Source organism: Ceratotherium simum, chromosome 16 (assembly GCF_057802395.1).
Source record: "Ceratotherium simum simum isolate JZ-2026a chromosome 16, ASM5780239v1, whole genome shotgun sequence".
Classification (NCBI taxonomy): Eukaryota; Metazoa; Chordata; class Mammalia; order Perissodactyla; family Rhinocerotidae; genus Ceratotherium; species Ceratotherium simum.
In genome coordinates this window covers 40,608,512-40,624,961 of record NC_141915.1, presented here as the reverse complement: position 1 = coordinate 40,624,961, position 16,450 = coordinate 40,608,512, and the positions used below count along the sequence as shown (strand labels likewise).

The window sequence follows — 16,450 nt, the reverse complement described above, 5'->3', positions numbered from 1 at the left end:
AATGAAGACTATCTGAACACCCTGCTGTGAAGTGAGCTCTGGGATCAACTGTTGAGTGAAAAAAAGCAAGTTGGAGCAAAGTGTGTTAGTATACAACCATTTATCTTAGCAGCAAAAGAGCTACAAATATGCAAACACAAATACATTTATATTTAAAATAGCAGTTGGCAGGAAAACCTTAGATTATAAATTCGACTATCTGTGGGGGAGGGAGGGCACACACAGAAGGAACAGGAGTAGAAGCAAGACTTCCTTAAAGACGCTTCACTTTGTAGAATTTATTTTGAAATCATAATTACTTTGCATAATTCAAAAATTTAAATTTAAGAAGAGATTCCTAGAAATAAAAAGAAAACACTGATGGAGTATTCCATTCCATGCTTGATGATAACAAGATATGGTTCAAGAGTCCACCTCAAGTGTTTACCATCCAGCTGGAGACAGACAGCAAATTCATTTAGGGTAGAGTCAGATGTGTGAAGTCTGAGTGTTCCACAATGTGACATCAGGCATGAAGGAGGAGCAGATGAGGTTTAAATAAAGGTATGTCAAGGAAAACAGAAGGGACGTGGAGGCAGCTGGGCTGGAACTTAAAGGAAAAATAAGAAATTTCTGAGCTGATGTGAGAGAAGGAACGCTCTAAGGAGATATAAGAGCACAATAAAAGGTGAGCAGTTAGTACTGCTCACACTTCACAGACTATTACAGGATCTAACAATCTTAACTCACTTCTATGTGACTCTAAGAGAACATTGAGTACCTCGTTGTTCTTTGAGAAGAAAGATCAAAACAATAATTACAAAGCATTCAGCAGAATATCTGGCACGTGGCAAGCACTCACAAATAGCAGCTGTCTATATTATCTCATTTTTCACTGAAAGTACATGGGACTTAAATACTTAATGCTTGTTTTGGACCCTAATCTCTTGATGCTTTGAATATTTGCCAAAATCTTGGCTGTTAATGTATCTTATTTAAGTGCCTATAGGACAGAGTACGGCTTATCTGTTTATATCCTCTTTATCTAAGCAGAATGACTTGAATTCAGATTATTGAAAGTGTACAAGAGAAAGATGGTTTAAATGAAATCTTCTATATGACGCAGAATGCGTTGCATATGTTGGCCTATCAAAAGATAGGTCAAACCCACTCACCTTTAGCATATTATATGTGAAGATTCCTGGGGGATAAAGTGGCCATGCTGTGCTGGTGGCCCACATGCTAAAAAATAGAGGAAGATTGGCACGGATGGTGGCTCAGGGCAAATCTTCCTCAGCAAAAAACAAGCAAACAGAAACAAACTCTTGAGATAGAGTGGTTACAATGAGATTGGAACGTCTTTTGTAACCTCCTGACTCTCTGATCATCCAGGAAACAGATCCCAGTCTCCCCTCATTGTACAGAAGTATAATGTCCACAAGTCCCCCCATATCGCAGATCCCCCCATTGTATGTATGTAACCCCAATGATGAGTCTTTCCTCCCATTTCCTTATCAGCACTCCACCTGACAGTAGCATGCATTTTTCCACTTTGGCTTAAAAATAGACTTGGCCTTGTGATATTCATCCTCAAAATATTGTCACAGAGTCATATAAAAGAAAAGGAAAAAAGTGACACATGTAAAAACTCAGTAATAGAATATCATATGATAGCCCCAACTTGGAAGACACATTAGGCAGAGGAAGAAACAGGAAAGTGGTTTCACCTGGATTAACAAGATTCAATGAATCATAACACTGTTGAAGGAAATGATGCTTTTCTTAGATACTGGCATGTTTAACCTGATAAACACAATTAGTAACTTAATAATATTAATTGAATTCCCAGAAGGAAAAACAACAAGGAAAGAGTGTTGCTCACAGTAACATCAGCTACTCGGCAGAGTATAAAAGGGGACAGGGGTAAGGAGACACTCAAACTCAAGAAACCACTTTTGTGAAACCCACTGCTACCCACTTGTGGACCCCGCTCCTTCCGTTGACACCATGGTCAGCTCCTGTTGTGGCTCCGTCTGCTCTGAGCAGGGCTGTGGCCAGGAGACCTGCTGCCGCCCCAGCTGCTGCCAGCCTGTGTGCGGCCAGCCCACCTGCTCTCCCTCTGGCTGCAGTGTGTCCAGCTGCTGCAGGCCCCAGTGCTGCCTCTCCAGCTGCTGCCACCCCAGCTGCTGCCAGCCCACCTGCTCTCGCCCCAGCTGCACTGTGTCCAGCTGCTGCAGGCCCCAGTGCCGCATCTCCAGCTGCTGCCAGACCACCTGCTCTCGCCCTAGCTACAGTGTGTCCAGCTTCTGCAAGCCCCAGTGCTGCATCTCCAGCTGCTGCCAGCCCACCTGCTCTCCCCCCAGCTGCAGTGTGTCCAGCTGCTGCAGGCCCCAGTGCAGCATCTCCAGCTCCTGTCCCCCTCCCTGCAGCATCTCCAGCTGCTGCCAGCCCTCTAGCTGTGGCTCCAGCTGCTGCCGCCCCTCCTGCTGCCTGCACCCAGTCTGTGGCCGGGTCTCCTGCCACACCACTTGCTATCGCCCCACCTGTGTCATCTCCACCTGCCCCCGTCCCATGTGCTGCCCCTCCCCTTGCTGCTGAGCCCCCTGCCCTGTGACCACCATCTCTGTTTACCTCTGTCCTCACATTGTAGACCCTCCTTTTGTGCTGACCATTAGGACACATGGAGTGGGGTTGATGTTGCTCGACTGAGTTGGGTCTCATGAATTTAATGAGCCTACCGCAGGCCCACTAACACTGTGAGCACATTGTGGCCCGCGTCCAAATTCTGCTTCTTCTGGGCCTCTCCCTCTCGCCCAAGTGTGAATTTGCTTGTAACATACCAACTGTTGTATTGACAAATTCTCCCCCAATTCTCCTTCTTAACTTTTGGGCACCAGGCCATCAAGCTCAAGGAGCTGAAGTCTGACTTCAGTATTTCTATGCTACAGATTTTTATAGTCTCTCTCTTGATTGTGCAATGAAAATTGTCTTTTGTAATTCTTATTCCCCCATTTTTTCTCTATTATAACCCTATGCCGAAATAAACCACTACTTTTCTGTATGAAGATTCAGTGTGATGATACTCTTCTTTAATATTTCCTCTGCAGTCTGGACAACTGTATTTTACCTATACTTGTAGCACAGACAACATGGCTTTGTCAATTTTACAATAGATGCTGAGGCACCTTAGTCACAACTTAGACTTCACTGGCAGTCTCTTTAGTTCTTAGAGAAACTTGATATTCTCAGGAATTCATACATAAAAATTAGAGAAAAACTTTTTGGAAAACCTATAAACAGTTAATGCTCTATGGGACAACATCTTTTCCATATTGCATATTTGTGGACGCAGTTAGTAATTATAAGGGTAATGGAATTGGATGTCTGTAGCAGGGAGCAATTGATGATTTGGGAAAACATAATGAAAGGCGGAGGGTGATAAATCAGAAATTAAAGGATAGATGCATAAGCCAGAGGTTTCATTGGCAGCATAGACAGGGACTCTCATCTCCTGCAGCTCGAGAGCAGATAAAGCTGAGGACCAAGCCTAGGACTTAATCATAAGAGTAGCAGAGCTCCTGAGGTGGTCATTCTGTCAGCCTAGGCAGCTCTGCCCTGTCAAGGCCGGGGCCCTAACTGAGAAAGAATGGGACCCTGAGATATGGGACAGGGGGCATCTGGATTGATGCACTTGAAGATCTTGAGCCCCCAAATTTTCCTGAACTCTCTGGGCTTGCAGAGGTGATCCAATTTCCCTGTTAACATTTAGTGCCACCTCCATTCCTGAAGACGACGCAGAAGCTTCAGTCTTAAAAGACAGCACAAGCTACCCTCACTATCTTCTCCCACCTCTCTTTGTCACCAATAACTAGAGTTAAGTTACAACACAAAGCACCCAGAGAATTGCTGAACCTGCTAATGGGAGACTGCACCCCAAAAGGTCTGCAGGACTCAGAGACTGCTTCATAGATAGTGGTGTGCTTTTCCGTTAGGAGGCACACATTGTCCGATTGTCTCTTTTTGTGATGTTCGCAGCTGTTGATGACCATTGCCTAGAACCATTATTTCATTAGGTATAGCAAAATTGTGATATGGCAATTCTGTAATTCCTCCACCTTTTATTAGCTGGAATAATTCCATGAAGAGAAACGTCCCCTCATCAACATTTGGTTATCCTGAGGAATAGTATGTACAGGAAAGGCGAAATAAATGCTTGATTCTTTCCCTTTGTTTACCAGTTTGCATCCTCCAAAGGTGACCAAAGAGGTGTTATTTTTTAAATTTGTGCCAATACGAACTCATGGATTTCAATGTACTTGATGGTATACCAATCCATTCCAGTTCATATCTTTACTGATGCTCAGATAAGCAACTTCAAGTTGGCCTTCGAGTCCTTTTGACATGAATCTAGCAGTCTTGCAAGATTTCCTTGTTTTTTTGATATAACAAGATATTCCAGACTCATTTGTACATTTCCTTCCCCAAACTTCTAAACAACCATTTCTCCAAGGAGCTCCAGTTCCTTTAAGGAGAAAACTGTAATTGAGACCATAAATTGAAATATGAGAATGTTTATTATTACTAAGTCCTTTTCTTTCAGGTTTTTCAATGTTCACAACTAGAAAATATATATTTAAATGATAAACCATGTCATGAGTTTCTACTGAGAATGACAAGATTTTTACTTAACCTCATATATCTTACTTATAAATCTCATTTCTCCCATGCCAAAAATACTAATTCTCAGTAACACCAATGTAATTACTCATTTTCTTTATTCTATGTTTGCCCAACAGTCTCAGAATAACATTACCAATACAGTCATGTACCACATAATGATGTTTTGGTCAATGATCGACCACATATACAAGGGTGGTCCCATAAAATGAGTACCATACAGCCTAGAGGTATAGTAGCCTATACCATCTAGGTTTGTGTAAGTACATTCTATAATGTTTGCAAGACAAAATTGCCTAACAACCATTTCTCAGAAGTGTCCCCATGGTTAAGCAATGCATGAATGTACTAATAACAGCAATATGGTTACTGAAAACAAGCTTAAGTTCATTTTTCAGTTGTTTTATTTATTTATTTATTTATTTTTTTCATCCTGGAGTAGTTGCTTTTCTGAAGTTATGCCTCGATATACAGTTAGACTCCTTTGTTATTGTTGTTTTAGTGATTTTGAGAGATTTTCAAATTTTTAATTGCTTTTTATAATTATTTAAAATATTTACATGGGTCTAAAGTCAAAGCTACAGAACAAGGGATATTCAAAGAAACTTAGCTTCTATCCCTGTCTTCTCCTCCTCATCCACTCCACCTTCTCTTGGTCAATTTGAAAAAAAAATTACGGTTGATACTTCCATTATTTTTTTCTTTTCTTCCCAGCTTTATTAAGGTATACCTGATATACAAAAACTGCATATACTTAGTGTACAATTTGATGTTTTGATATATACTCATGAAACCAACACCGCCATTAAGATAATGAACATCCCTCGCCCCCTTCGTAATTCCTTCCCATCCCCTCCCCCAGGCAACTACTGATTTGCTGTCACTATAAATTTGTTTACACATTTTAGAATTTTATATAAATGGAGTCCTATATTGTGTACTCTGTCTGGCTTTTCATTCAGCATAATTACACTGAGATTCACATTGTCGTGTATCACCAGTTCATTTCTCTTTATGACTGAAAAGTAGTCATCGTATGGACATACCACATTTGTTTATCCATTCATCTGCTGGTGGACACTTGTTTCCAGATTTTTTTCTTTTACAAATAAAGTCACCAAGAACATTTGCAAACAAGTCTTTGTGGATTTACGCATTTATTTCTCTCGGGTAAATACTTTAGAGTGGAATGGGTAGGTCACATGGTAGGTGTATCTTTATCTCAAGAAACTGTCAAACTGTTTTACAAAGTGGTTGTGCCATTTTATGTTCCTTCTTTGTATGAGAGTTCCAATGGCTTCACATTACCACCAGCTCTTGGTAAGGTCAGTCTTGTTAATGTTAACCATTCCAGAGAGTGTACAATGTTATCTCATTGTGGTTTTAGCTTGAATTTCCTTAATGGTTAATGATGTTAAACGTCTTTTCATGGGTTTATTTGCCATTTGTATATTTTCTTTGGTGAATGTCTGTTCGAATCTTTTGCCCATTTTTTGTTGTGTTGTTTATCTCATTATTGAGTGGTACGAGTTCTTTACATGTTCTATATACAAATCATGTTGGATATACATTTTGTAAGTATTTTCTCCAAGTGTGTGGCTTACCTTTCTACTTCCTAAATAGTATCTTTTGAAGAGTAAAAATTTTTTATTTTGTTGGAGTCCAATTAATTGCTTGTTCTGGGATCCAATTAAGTTGACTTAACAGTTTGATCCTTTCAAGACTTGCTTATAAGCTGTGTGAGGTGGGGCCGGAGCAGCTTTCAGTCTAGGGAAAAATCTGCCCCACTCCTGAGACAATATTCTTCAGAGGCCTCTAACCAATGAACCGAGAATTATGAGGTTTTTCACTCCGGCGTATGGGAGTATGTACTATTTCTGGCCCTGTGTCAGCTCCAAGGATTGTTCCCTCTGCCTTTTATGGGGTTGGGTTCTCTGTCCTTAGGTAATTTCTTCACACACACGCCCTCATCAGTACTCAGCTGAAGACTCAGGTGGACCTTCTGCAGATCTCTGTGGTTCTCTGTAACTCTCTCCTCTCTGCTACTCTGCCCTGTGAATTCCAGCTATCTTGGCCTCCTTCATCTCACCTCCATCTCCTCAAGTCAGGATGACTACCTGGCTCTATCTGGTTCTCTCTCCCGGAGCTGCACCCCAGAAACTCTCTTCAACAAATAAACTGAGGCAACCCGAAGGATCACCTCATTTGTTTCCTTTCTCTAATGCGCCCGTTTTCTTCCCTGCCTAATGGCCAACGTCTAAAACCATTGTTTAACTTATTTTTGCCTGCCTTTTCAGTTGTTTCAGGCAGGAGGGTAAATCCAACCGCTGTTAGTCCATCTCGGCTGGAAGTGTAAGCCCCTCTTTCTTGTTTTCTCATCTCCTCTCTCTTTATTCTTTCATTATTAAAAAAATAATGTAATGTAAGCAAATATATTTTCTATATTTGTTCCCTTGTTTTTAGACACATTGTAGAACACCACAGACACTTTTCTTCATCTGCTTTATTGTCTCTGAACAACATATCCTGGGGATTACTTCACGGCAACATATAGAGAGACTCCTCATCCCTTTTTACCACTAAATCATACTCCACCCTGGGGAATGCAGCAGTTTATTCCCCAGGACCCTGTTGAAGGACCCCTGGGTGGTATCTGGTTTTCATCGTTGTTGTTTTGTTTTTACAAATAGCACCGCTGTGAATAATCTTGTGTAACATCTCTTCCTATTTTTGCCTGAGTACCTTTTGGATAATTTACAGAATTGGGATAGCTGAGTCAAAGAATAATGCTGCTTGTTGTCAAATCTTCAAGAGAAAACTATGAGCATGCCTATTTCCACATAGTGTCGCTATTAGACAATACTGTCAAAGTCTAAATTTTTGACAGTCTCACAGGTGAGAAGTGGTATTCCATATTATTTCATTTCTATTCTTATGCATGAGATTGGATATCTTTATATGGTGAAGAATGATTTCATTTTATTTTTCCATCAGACTTTTGGCCTTTTTGCTAATCTAATTTTAAAAGTGCTTTATATATTAAGGCCCTTAACCCTTTATCTTTGGTATATATTGCAAATATTTGTATTCATTTGTCATTTGTCTTTTTACTTTATTTATGGTATTTTTTCTATGTAATTTTTATTACAAATGATTGTCTTTTTGCTATCAGAATTTAAGTGCAAAATGTGTGTATATACAACTGAAAAAATATTAAATTATGAGCCTTCTTCAATGATGAGGTCTCCTGATACCGCTATTGCCCATTCTGTAAGTGGTTCCGGTTGACTTTCCTTGAAATATTGCATCAATATCTTCCTTACCACATCATTGTCACCCACCTAAACAGGCATTCATCTCTCACTGCCAGACTGCAACCACCACCTAAACTTTCTTCTTGCTTCCTGTCACTCCACCCACCCCCAGCCAAATAATATTTTAAAAGCCTAGATATGTGCTCACACTTTTCTCCCAACTGTGTGATGATATGATATCCCCTTTCTTTGTATAAATTCAAGAATATCCTTACATTCTTCTCATTCTATCAATGGAGTACTATATTTCTCTACTCTCCTACACACACCATCCAGACAAGTCATTTGTTCCATCAAAAGCCAAAAATATACTTTCATTCTATCATGTCTCCATTGCCTGAATGTTCTTTTTATTTTTTTAAATTTTTTGTTTATTGCAGTAACATTGGTTTATAACATTGTAAAAATTTCAGGTGTACATCATTATACTTCTATTTCTGCATAGACTACATCATGTTCACCACCAAAATACTAATTACAACCCATCACCACACACATGTACCGAATTATCCCTTTCACCCTCCTCCCTCCCCCCTTCCCCTCTGGTAACCACCAATCCAATCTCTGTCCCTATGTGAATGTTCTTTCTTCTCTTCTCCATCCATCTAGATTATCTATAGTATGTTATAGGGTGAATAAATGCCCCATGTTTTCAATAAATCCCACATTCACTCAGTGCAATTGCTAGGCACCATATTTATAAATGTGAATAAGACAGTCTCTGACCTCAGGGGGTATACAGAAAGATGGGAAATAGAGATATAAACCAATTATGATAAAGTGTGATACCCTAGACCACAGGCATATTTGGGAACAAGAGGGAGGGAAGAGTTCATTTTGAATGGGGTAGATGTCAAGAAAGATATTAGAGATGAGTTGGTATCTGGACTGGACATTTGAGTATGAACACGAGTTTGCTGAGTTGACAAGGGAGAAAGTATATTTACACAAATGAAACAGCATGAGAAATGACATGGGTTTACTGTTCTTCATACCTTCTTTGAAGATTCTAGGAGAGAACCACCTTCCCTACTGACTTCAGTGTGACTTCAATCTGTCTAAGCCTCAGTGACTTCATGTCTAAAGAATTCAGAAAAATTGTGTCTACCTCATAGAGTCCTTGTGAAGTGTAAGCAAGATAACAATTAGAGAGAACTCAGAAAATTCCTGACACACAGTAGACACTCAAAAATAGTAACTATTAGTATTATCTCATATTTCATAAGAAGTATATGGATTTAAATACATAATTATTTTGTTTACTAATCACATAGTGCTCTAATTAGTGCCAAACTCCTATGCATGTGTCTCCTTTGTCTTATTCAAGTGTCTATGGGACAGAGATTAAAGATTAACCCCTATATCTCATTTATATCAAGCAAAATATCTCAAATATATCTTGTTGAGAGGCAATAGCTCAGAATATAAGAAAATATTTAATTATACATATTCCATTGGGTATGCTGACCTACCAAAATAAGATAAAAAATACTCCCTTATGATACCCTATCTCTGAAGAATACGTCAACAATAATTTAATAATTTTAAAAAGGACAAATCATGCCAATGCATTTTTACTACTTAAAAGTAGTGAATCATTGCATTGTAACTGTTTCAAATTGAACAGATTCAATAAGACAAAACAGATAGGAACTTTGTTTTGATCCTTTGCACCTCACTGACCATCTAGGAAATCCAAAGGAATCACAGTGTTCCTCATTGCACACAAGTGACTGCCCTTCCTCCAAGATGGGTCTTTCATCCTATTCCTACCATTCCTACCAGCATTTCCTGTGACTTGCTCTTAACCTCTTTGACAGCAGAGGAGATTTAGTCATCACAAAATCCATTCTCAACATATTATCCTGGAGTGAAATACATGAACGAAGAATTAACACATGTGAAATCCAGTGAAACAACATCATATACTAGGTCTACTCTAAAGACATATCAGACAAGGGAAGGAATATGGGAGCTGATTTATTTGGCTGTAACCAAATCAGATAGCTCATAATAACAGGAAAAGGAAATGGTGCGTTTTTTGTTTATAGGAATATTTACCAGATAAACACAGTTGTATAATTTACTAAGACTAACTGATTTTCCATTAGGACAATCAACAACAAGAAGAGTCCTGCACATGGTCACAATAGCCCTCAGCAGGGTGTAAAAATGACAGAGGGCAAGGAGAGATCACGCTCCAGAACCTCTCTCTCCTGGAAAGCCACCCAGAGCTTCAGCCCTCTGACACCATGGTCAGCTCCTGTTGTGGCTCCCTCTGCCCTGAGCAAGGCTGTGGCCAGGAGCCCTGCTGCCGCCCCAGCTGCTGCCAGACCACCTGCTGCAGGACCACCTGCTGCCACCCCAGCTGCTGTGGCTCCAGCTGCTGCCGTCCCCGCTGCTGCCTGCGCCCAGTCTGTGGCCGGGTCTCCTGCCACACCACTTGCTATCGCCCCACCTGTGTCATCTCCACCTGCCCCCGTCCCGTGTGTTGCCCCTCCCCTTGCTGCTGAATCTCTGCTTTGAACACAGCACTTCCTCACTGCCTCCCTCCCCACAGATGCAGACCCTCCTTTTCAAAAATGTGGAGTGCTTAAGAGAATTGATCTCTTGAGTCCCACAAGCAAACCCCAGTCCTATTAATTCTGTGTCCTCATTCCAACTTCTGTCCAAACTCCCTTCCTTCCAAATGAATTCATTTAGAATTTCCTAATAAATTAAATACCCACAACTTTCCTCCCTTTGCCTTCAGGGCATCCATTCTTCATGCTCAAGGAATTTAAAGATTGTCTCCATCACTTGTGGGGCCACAGATTTTAACCCCTCTGACATGGAAGTCCAATGAAGTCTTTCTGTGTACTCCTTTGCAAATATTTTCTTATATCTTGTTATTTCCATGTACCAAAATAAATCTCTTTCTATTGGAACTGAAAATTGAATGTGATTGTTACTCTCTTTCTCTCTCTGTCTTTCTTTTTTTTTTTTTCTGTGAGGAAGATCAGCCCTGAGCTAACATCCGTTGCCAATCCTTGTCTTTTTACTGAGGAAGATTGGCCCTCGGCTAACATCCGTGCGCATCTTCCTCTACGTTATATGGGACGCCGCCACAGCATGGCTTGACAAGCAGTGCACCTGTCCACGCCCGGGATCTGAACCTGGGAACCCCGGACCGCCAAAGTGGAGTGTGCGAACTTAACCATTACGCCACACGGTCGGCCCCTGTTACTCTCTTTTTTCAAAGGTTTTATATTTGGGTCCTGGGTAATCATATTTTGCCAACACCTGTCAGCACAAATTAGTCAACCTCCAGTAGAGGCCAAATGGCATTGGTCACTGCCTAGTTTTCTCTAGAAAGTCATTTTAGTCTCAGGCAAATCAGCTAATCATTTTCTTGTCTTCATAAAAAAAGAGTGAAACTAACATCATGGAACACCATGAATATAGCAACAGGGAAAAGTTTTGGAAAGATTGATCACAATTCATGATTTTTAAAATATATCAGCTTTCAGTTTTTTTAACCCATAAAAGCAGCCAATAGATAGCTTAGCAAAGTCTATGTACTTTCTACTTAGAGTCACATGCAATGAATCCTTCCTCCACATACACCATGGTTCTGCTTTATTCTGACAGTCAGAGCTTCAGGGGAGGATTTATTCCGCCTTATAGAGGGGCTGGCTTCAGCGCCAGGCAGGTGATGTAAATGAATGGAGCAGGCCTGGTGGAAGTTCAGATGTATTGCTGAGTTTTTGGCCAAGAGACCCCTTTCCGGGGTCACTCTCAGGAGAGTCAGCTGAGACCTCTACCGAGACTGTATCGCAGTTTGATTTCTCCGTGTCCAATCCTGCTTCATTCCCTTCCCTTCCACAGGTGTTAATCCCAAGAGCGCCCCTCAACAAAGCTCCTGCCTGCCAACCTCCATCTCAGTGTCTGCTTCCAGAGAACCCAAACTGTCCCCCAAACCAATATGGAATTCATGATAGCTAATTGGAGAGCTGGAATGATTAACTGAAATGTACTTTTAATCTTTTAGTGCATGATAAGTAGGACTATAAACCTAATAGCAGAATACATATTTAACTGAATCAACAGAGAAAGTTGTGAATTTTATATAAATCAAAATGATTCTTTCCAACGGACTTTTATATCACTTATACACAAACACAGGCTTTTTAAAAATTTAAATAACACAAAAGCATGTGATCAGAAGTGAGTTCCCTTCATTAGTCTTTGCCAGTCCCATGAAGACGCACTGTTACAATGGAGGTACATCCTTATTAAATGCATTTATATCACACCTATGTATTTATTCACAAACCTGGCTTTGCCTGGACATTTCTTGTTCAGACGTTTATTCAAAGAATATTTTATGTCCTTCAGGAGATGTTCAGGCTTTCCTCCATACAGGCCAAGTGTAGTGCTTAGCAGATTTACTGACATATTTTTTTATGTTTATTGTTGAGAACTGTGAGTACGTTTTTTCCTTTACATTTTACAGAGGAATATTGCTGGTGCATAAGAAATCTATTGATTTTATGAGTCTGCCTTGTGTCCGACCTTGCTGTTAGCATTAGGCCTCAGTTGATTCTCTGGGATTTTCCAGGCATATGCTCACGGCCGCTAACTACCTCCGGCCTCAGGCATGTCCCCAGCTTTCTTCCCCAGTTGCCCACAGTGGTAACGCCATCATGCATGCAAACTTTCTGGGTTTTTCTTCCTCTCCTGTCTACTTTCCTCCACTTCCTTCCTTCCGCTTCCCAGGAACACCTCCCAAGTAAACTACTTGTGCTCATGTCTTTGTCTCACAGTCGGCTTTGGTTGGAATTCAAGCTAAGACAATAGATGTTCAGCAGATACTTTTGGCTGATTGACATCAAACCAGTCATAGTGGTTATTTCCAGCAAAAAGAGCAAAACTGGGAAGTCAGGAGGTTAAGGAGAACCAGTGTTACCATTTGGTGTTTATCTCCTTCCTATCTGTTCTGTGTGTGAACGTAGGCAAGTGTACTAAGCACAGTATCTATGGTTATCTGTAAACAACAAGAGTCATTCCATAGATCGAATCTTAACTTCCACAACTTTCCACATACATTATTAATCAGATGACACGTTACTTACCACATAAATAAATGTGACTTTCCTCAACTGTAACTAGGAGCCCTTTGTTTGGAATGTTTCTCCCTCTTTTCTCCATCAGTCAAAAGATACATATTTTTAAAGGACCATGATATGCCCCCATGGCATCAAAAAACCTTCATTCACTCAACAAACATTTATCACTAGTGTGCTCTGTCCCAGCAGAGCACCATGGTAACAAAATGTCATAGCTCATACCTTCAGGGTATCTGCATTGGAATGGGGGAAGGACAGAAACAAATAACTGTGAGTGTGCTAAATTAGAGCACAAGGCATGGAAGAATTATATATGAATGGGGTAGTTTGTCAGGAATGATATAATTATATCATTGAGGGGGAAGCATTTCAGCTGGGTTTTGAGAGATGAATAGGAGTTTGCAGAGATGAAAAAGAAACATTCCAGCAAAATGAAAGAGCTTCAGCAAACTCTTGCAAGTTTTTTTCACCCCTTCCTTGACTAGTCTAAGACTAAGACAAGCTTATTTTCTGTTTAATCTTGCACGAGTTTTTTTATTCTTTTAACTTCTCTATGCTCCTTTTGTCTTTTCCACTAAAATAGCATTAAGAATATACACTACTTTATAGGGTTGCATTAAAGATTAAAAAATAAATATATTCAGCATAATGCCTGGTACATAGTGAACACTTCATAAATGATAGATGTTAGAATTTCCTCACCTTTCACTGAGGGTATATGGAACTTATCCACATAGTATATATTTCGATTTTAGTTCTTTAACGAAAGTAACTGTCATTCTTTCAATTGTTGCCAAACTCCACTTCCTACGCATGTGTCTTATTCAAGTACCTACAGGAAAGACATGAGGGTTTATCTGTTACGCCCCCATTGTAGCCAACAGAATGGCTTGGATATGTGTTATCGAAGCTTAATAATCCTAAATACTGTTTACATATAATGAATGCTTCTGTAATGAAATATCCACTGTGCAAGTTTGACAATCAGAAGATAAACCAAAACTTCCCTCTCTTAATGCCTATCCTGGAAGAAGTACAGCAATAATGTGTTTTTACTACTTAAAAGCAGTGAGTCATTGCTAAGTGCTGCAGCTTGAGACAGTGGAATAAGATCTGGCACAGAGCTTGAAACTTCCTGGGGGTCCAACCATCTCCCTGACCATCCAAGATGCCCACAGAGGCTCACAGTCATCCTCATTATAGATGAGACACTTTCCCCCCAGATGGGTCTTTCTTTCTAATTTCTTTCCAGAATTTCACCAGACCAGCACATGTGCCCCTCATCTTTGACAACAAAAGATATTTTAGCATTATAAGAACCATTCTCCATGATTTTCAGGGAGTAGTGTCAGATAGGAGGAAATGTCATATTAAAAAAAAAAAAAGTCAGGGACCAGCTCGGTGGCATAGTGTTTAAGTTCGCATGCTCTGCTTCAGGCATGGGGCATGGCCTGGGGTTCTCGGGTTCGGATCCCAGGCGCACACCTACACACTGCTTATCAAGTCATGCTGTGGCAAGCGTCTCCCATATAAAGTTGAAGAAGATGGGCATGGATCTTAGCTCAGGGCTAATCTTCCTTACCAAAAAAAAAAAAAAGCGTCAGAGTCATGTGACGAGTGCATTGTAAAAGACACTACAACCACCAGAAACAAAGTGGTCACCCACTAAGGAAGAGATGTGACAAATCTTTCAATTGGCAACATGGGAGTACACCAGGAAAAGGAAATGCTAAGTTATTTTCTCCATTTTGGACTATTTAACTAGAAACACACAATTATGTAATTAAATGATGAAGTTTTCCAGTAAAGTAAACAATAACAAGGAAATAATGACATGGTGATAGCAGCCCTTTAGCAGGGTATAAAGAGGGATGTGAGCCAAGGAGATTCCCAGACTTAAGAACCTCACTCTACTAGAAACCCACCCAGAACCTCCAACCTCCGACACCATGGTCAGCTCCTGTTGTGGCTCCGTCTGTTCTGACCAGGGCTGTGGCCAAGGCCTCTGCCAGGAGACCTGCTGCCCCCCCAGTTGCTACCAGACCACCTGCTGTAGGACCACCTGCTGCTGCCCCAGCTGCAGTGTGTCCAGCTGCCGCAGGCCCCAGTGCTGCCCGTCTGTGTGCTGCCAGCCCACCTGCTGCCGTCCCAGCTGCTGCCAGACCACCTGCTGCCACCCCAGCTGCAGTGTGTCTAGCTGCTGCCGCCCCTCCTGCTGCCTCCACCCAGTCTGTGGCCGGGTCTCCTGCCACATCACTTGCTATCGCCCTACTTGTGTCATCTCCACCTGCCCCCGCCCTGTGTGCTGCCCCTCCTCTTGCTGCTGAGCCCCCTGCCCCGTGACCACCATCTCCGTTTACTCATGTCTTCACAGATGTAGATCCTCCTTTTGTGTTGACCATTAGGACACACAGAGTCTGGTTGATGTCATTCAACGGGTTGGGCCTCGTGATTCCAAGGAGCCCACCACCGTCCCACTGACTGTGAGCACATTCTGGTTCATTTTAAACTTTCTCCTTTGCTATATTTTCCTTTCAATATTGGCACCAAATATGAATTAATTTGCAATCCACCAGCTAAGAAACTGTACCAATCCTCTAAAGTTCTCATTCTTCCTTATCACGTTGGGGCTGTAGATTACCCTTCCATCAAGATGGACACGATCTGCAGCCCCTGCGGGGCGCTGATTTGACACCCTCAGACCTGGGGGTACAGGTACACCTTGTATTTTCTCCTGGAGTGAATACCTTATGTTTTGTTGCTTCTGTGCTTTCTAATAAACTTTCCTGCACAGAAGAATTCATTGGCATCATTCCCTATTGTGTTCATGATCAATAACTTAGTAACTAGGCAATTATATTTTACATGAAGACACAAGAATAACTACGTTGAAATCACTTGGAAAATAAATGTTATATCAAGTATAGGTAATTTAAGATATCAGAAAAAAGTGCATGTGTGTATGTGTATGTGCACATGTATGTATGTATGTGTCTTACTATCCTAAATTAGGACAGATTTAACTCATGTTTTTAGCTCTTCGTTAAAACACATTACGTTATTCACAATAGCCAAGACTTGGAAGCAACCTAAGTGCCCATCAAGGGACGAATGGATAAAGAAGCTGTGGTATATATACACAATGGAATACTACTCAGCCATAAGAAACGATGAAATCCAGCCATTTGTGACAACACGGATGGACATTGAGGGTATAATGCAAAGTGAAATAAGTCAGAGGGAGAAGGTCAAATACCGTATGATTTCCTTCATTAAGTAGTAGATAATAACAACAATAAACAAACACATAGGGACAGAGATTGGATTGGTGGTTACCAGAGGGGAAGGGGGGAGGGAGGAGGGTGAAAGGGA

The 16,450-nt window shown here is 41.0% G+C and overlaps 1 protein-coding gene across 1 annotated transcript; it reads left to right on the top strand.

Annotated features, from left to right (window-relative positions):
- Window positions 1-1,986: 1,986 nt before the first annotated feature.
- Window positions 1,987-15,405, top strand: LOC106800072 (uncharacterized). The gene is made up of 3 exons (XM_014790607.2): window positions 1,987-2,552; window positions 10,195-10,451; window positions 14,996-15,405. Exons 1-3 carry the CDS (start codon window positions 1,987-1,989, stop codon window positions 15,403-15,405), a joined length of 1,233 nt encoding a protein of 410 aa, XP_014646093.2.
- The last annotated feature ends 1,045 nt before the right edge of the window (window positions 15,406-16,450 follow it).

Coding starts and splice junctions, on each gene's coding strand:
- LOC106800072 (XM_014790607.2), top strand. CDS start 1,987: ATGGTCAGCTCCTGTTGTGGCTCCGTCTGCTCTGAGCAGGGCTGTGGC. Junction 2,553..10,194: donor TCCACCTGCCCCCGTCCCAT/GTGCTGCCCCTC, acceptor TCTCCTGGAAAG/CCACCCAGAGCTTCAGCCCT. Junction 10,452..14,995: donor TGTCATCTCCACCTGCCCCC/GTCCCGTGTGTT, acceptor TCACTCTACTAG/AAACCCACCCAGAACCTCCA.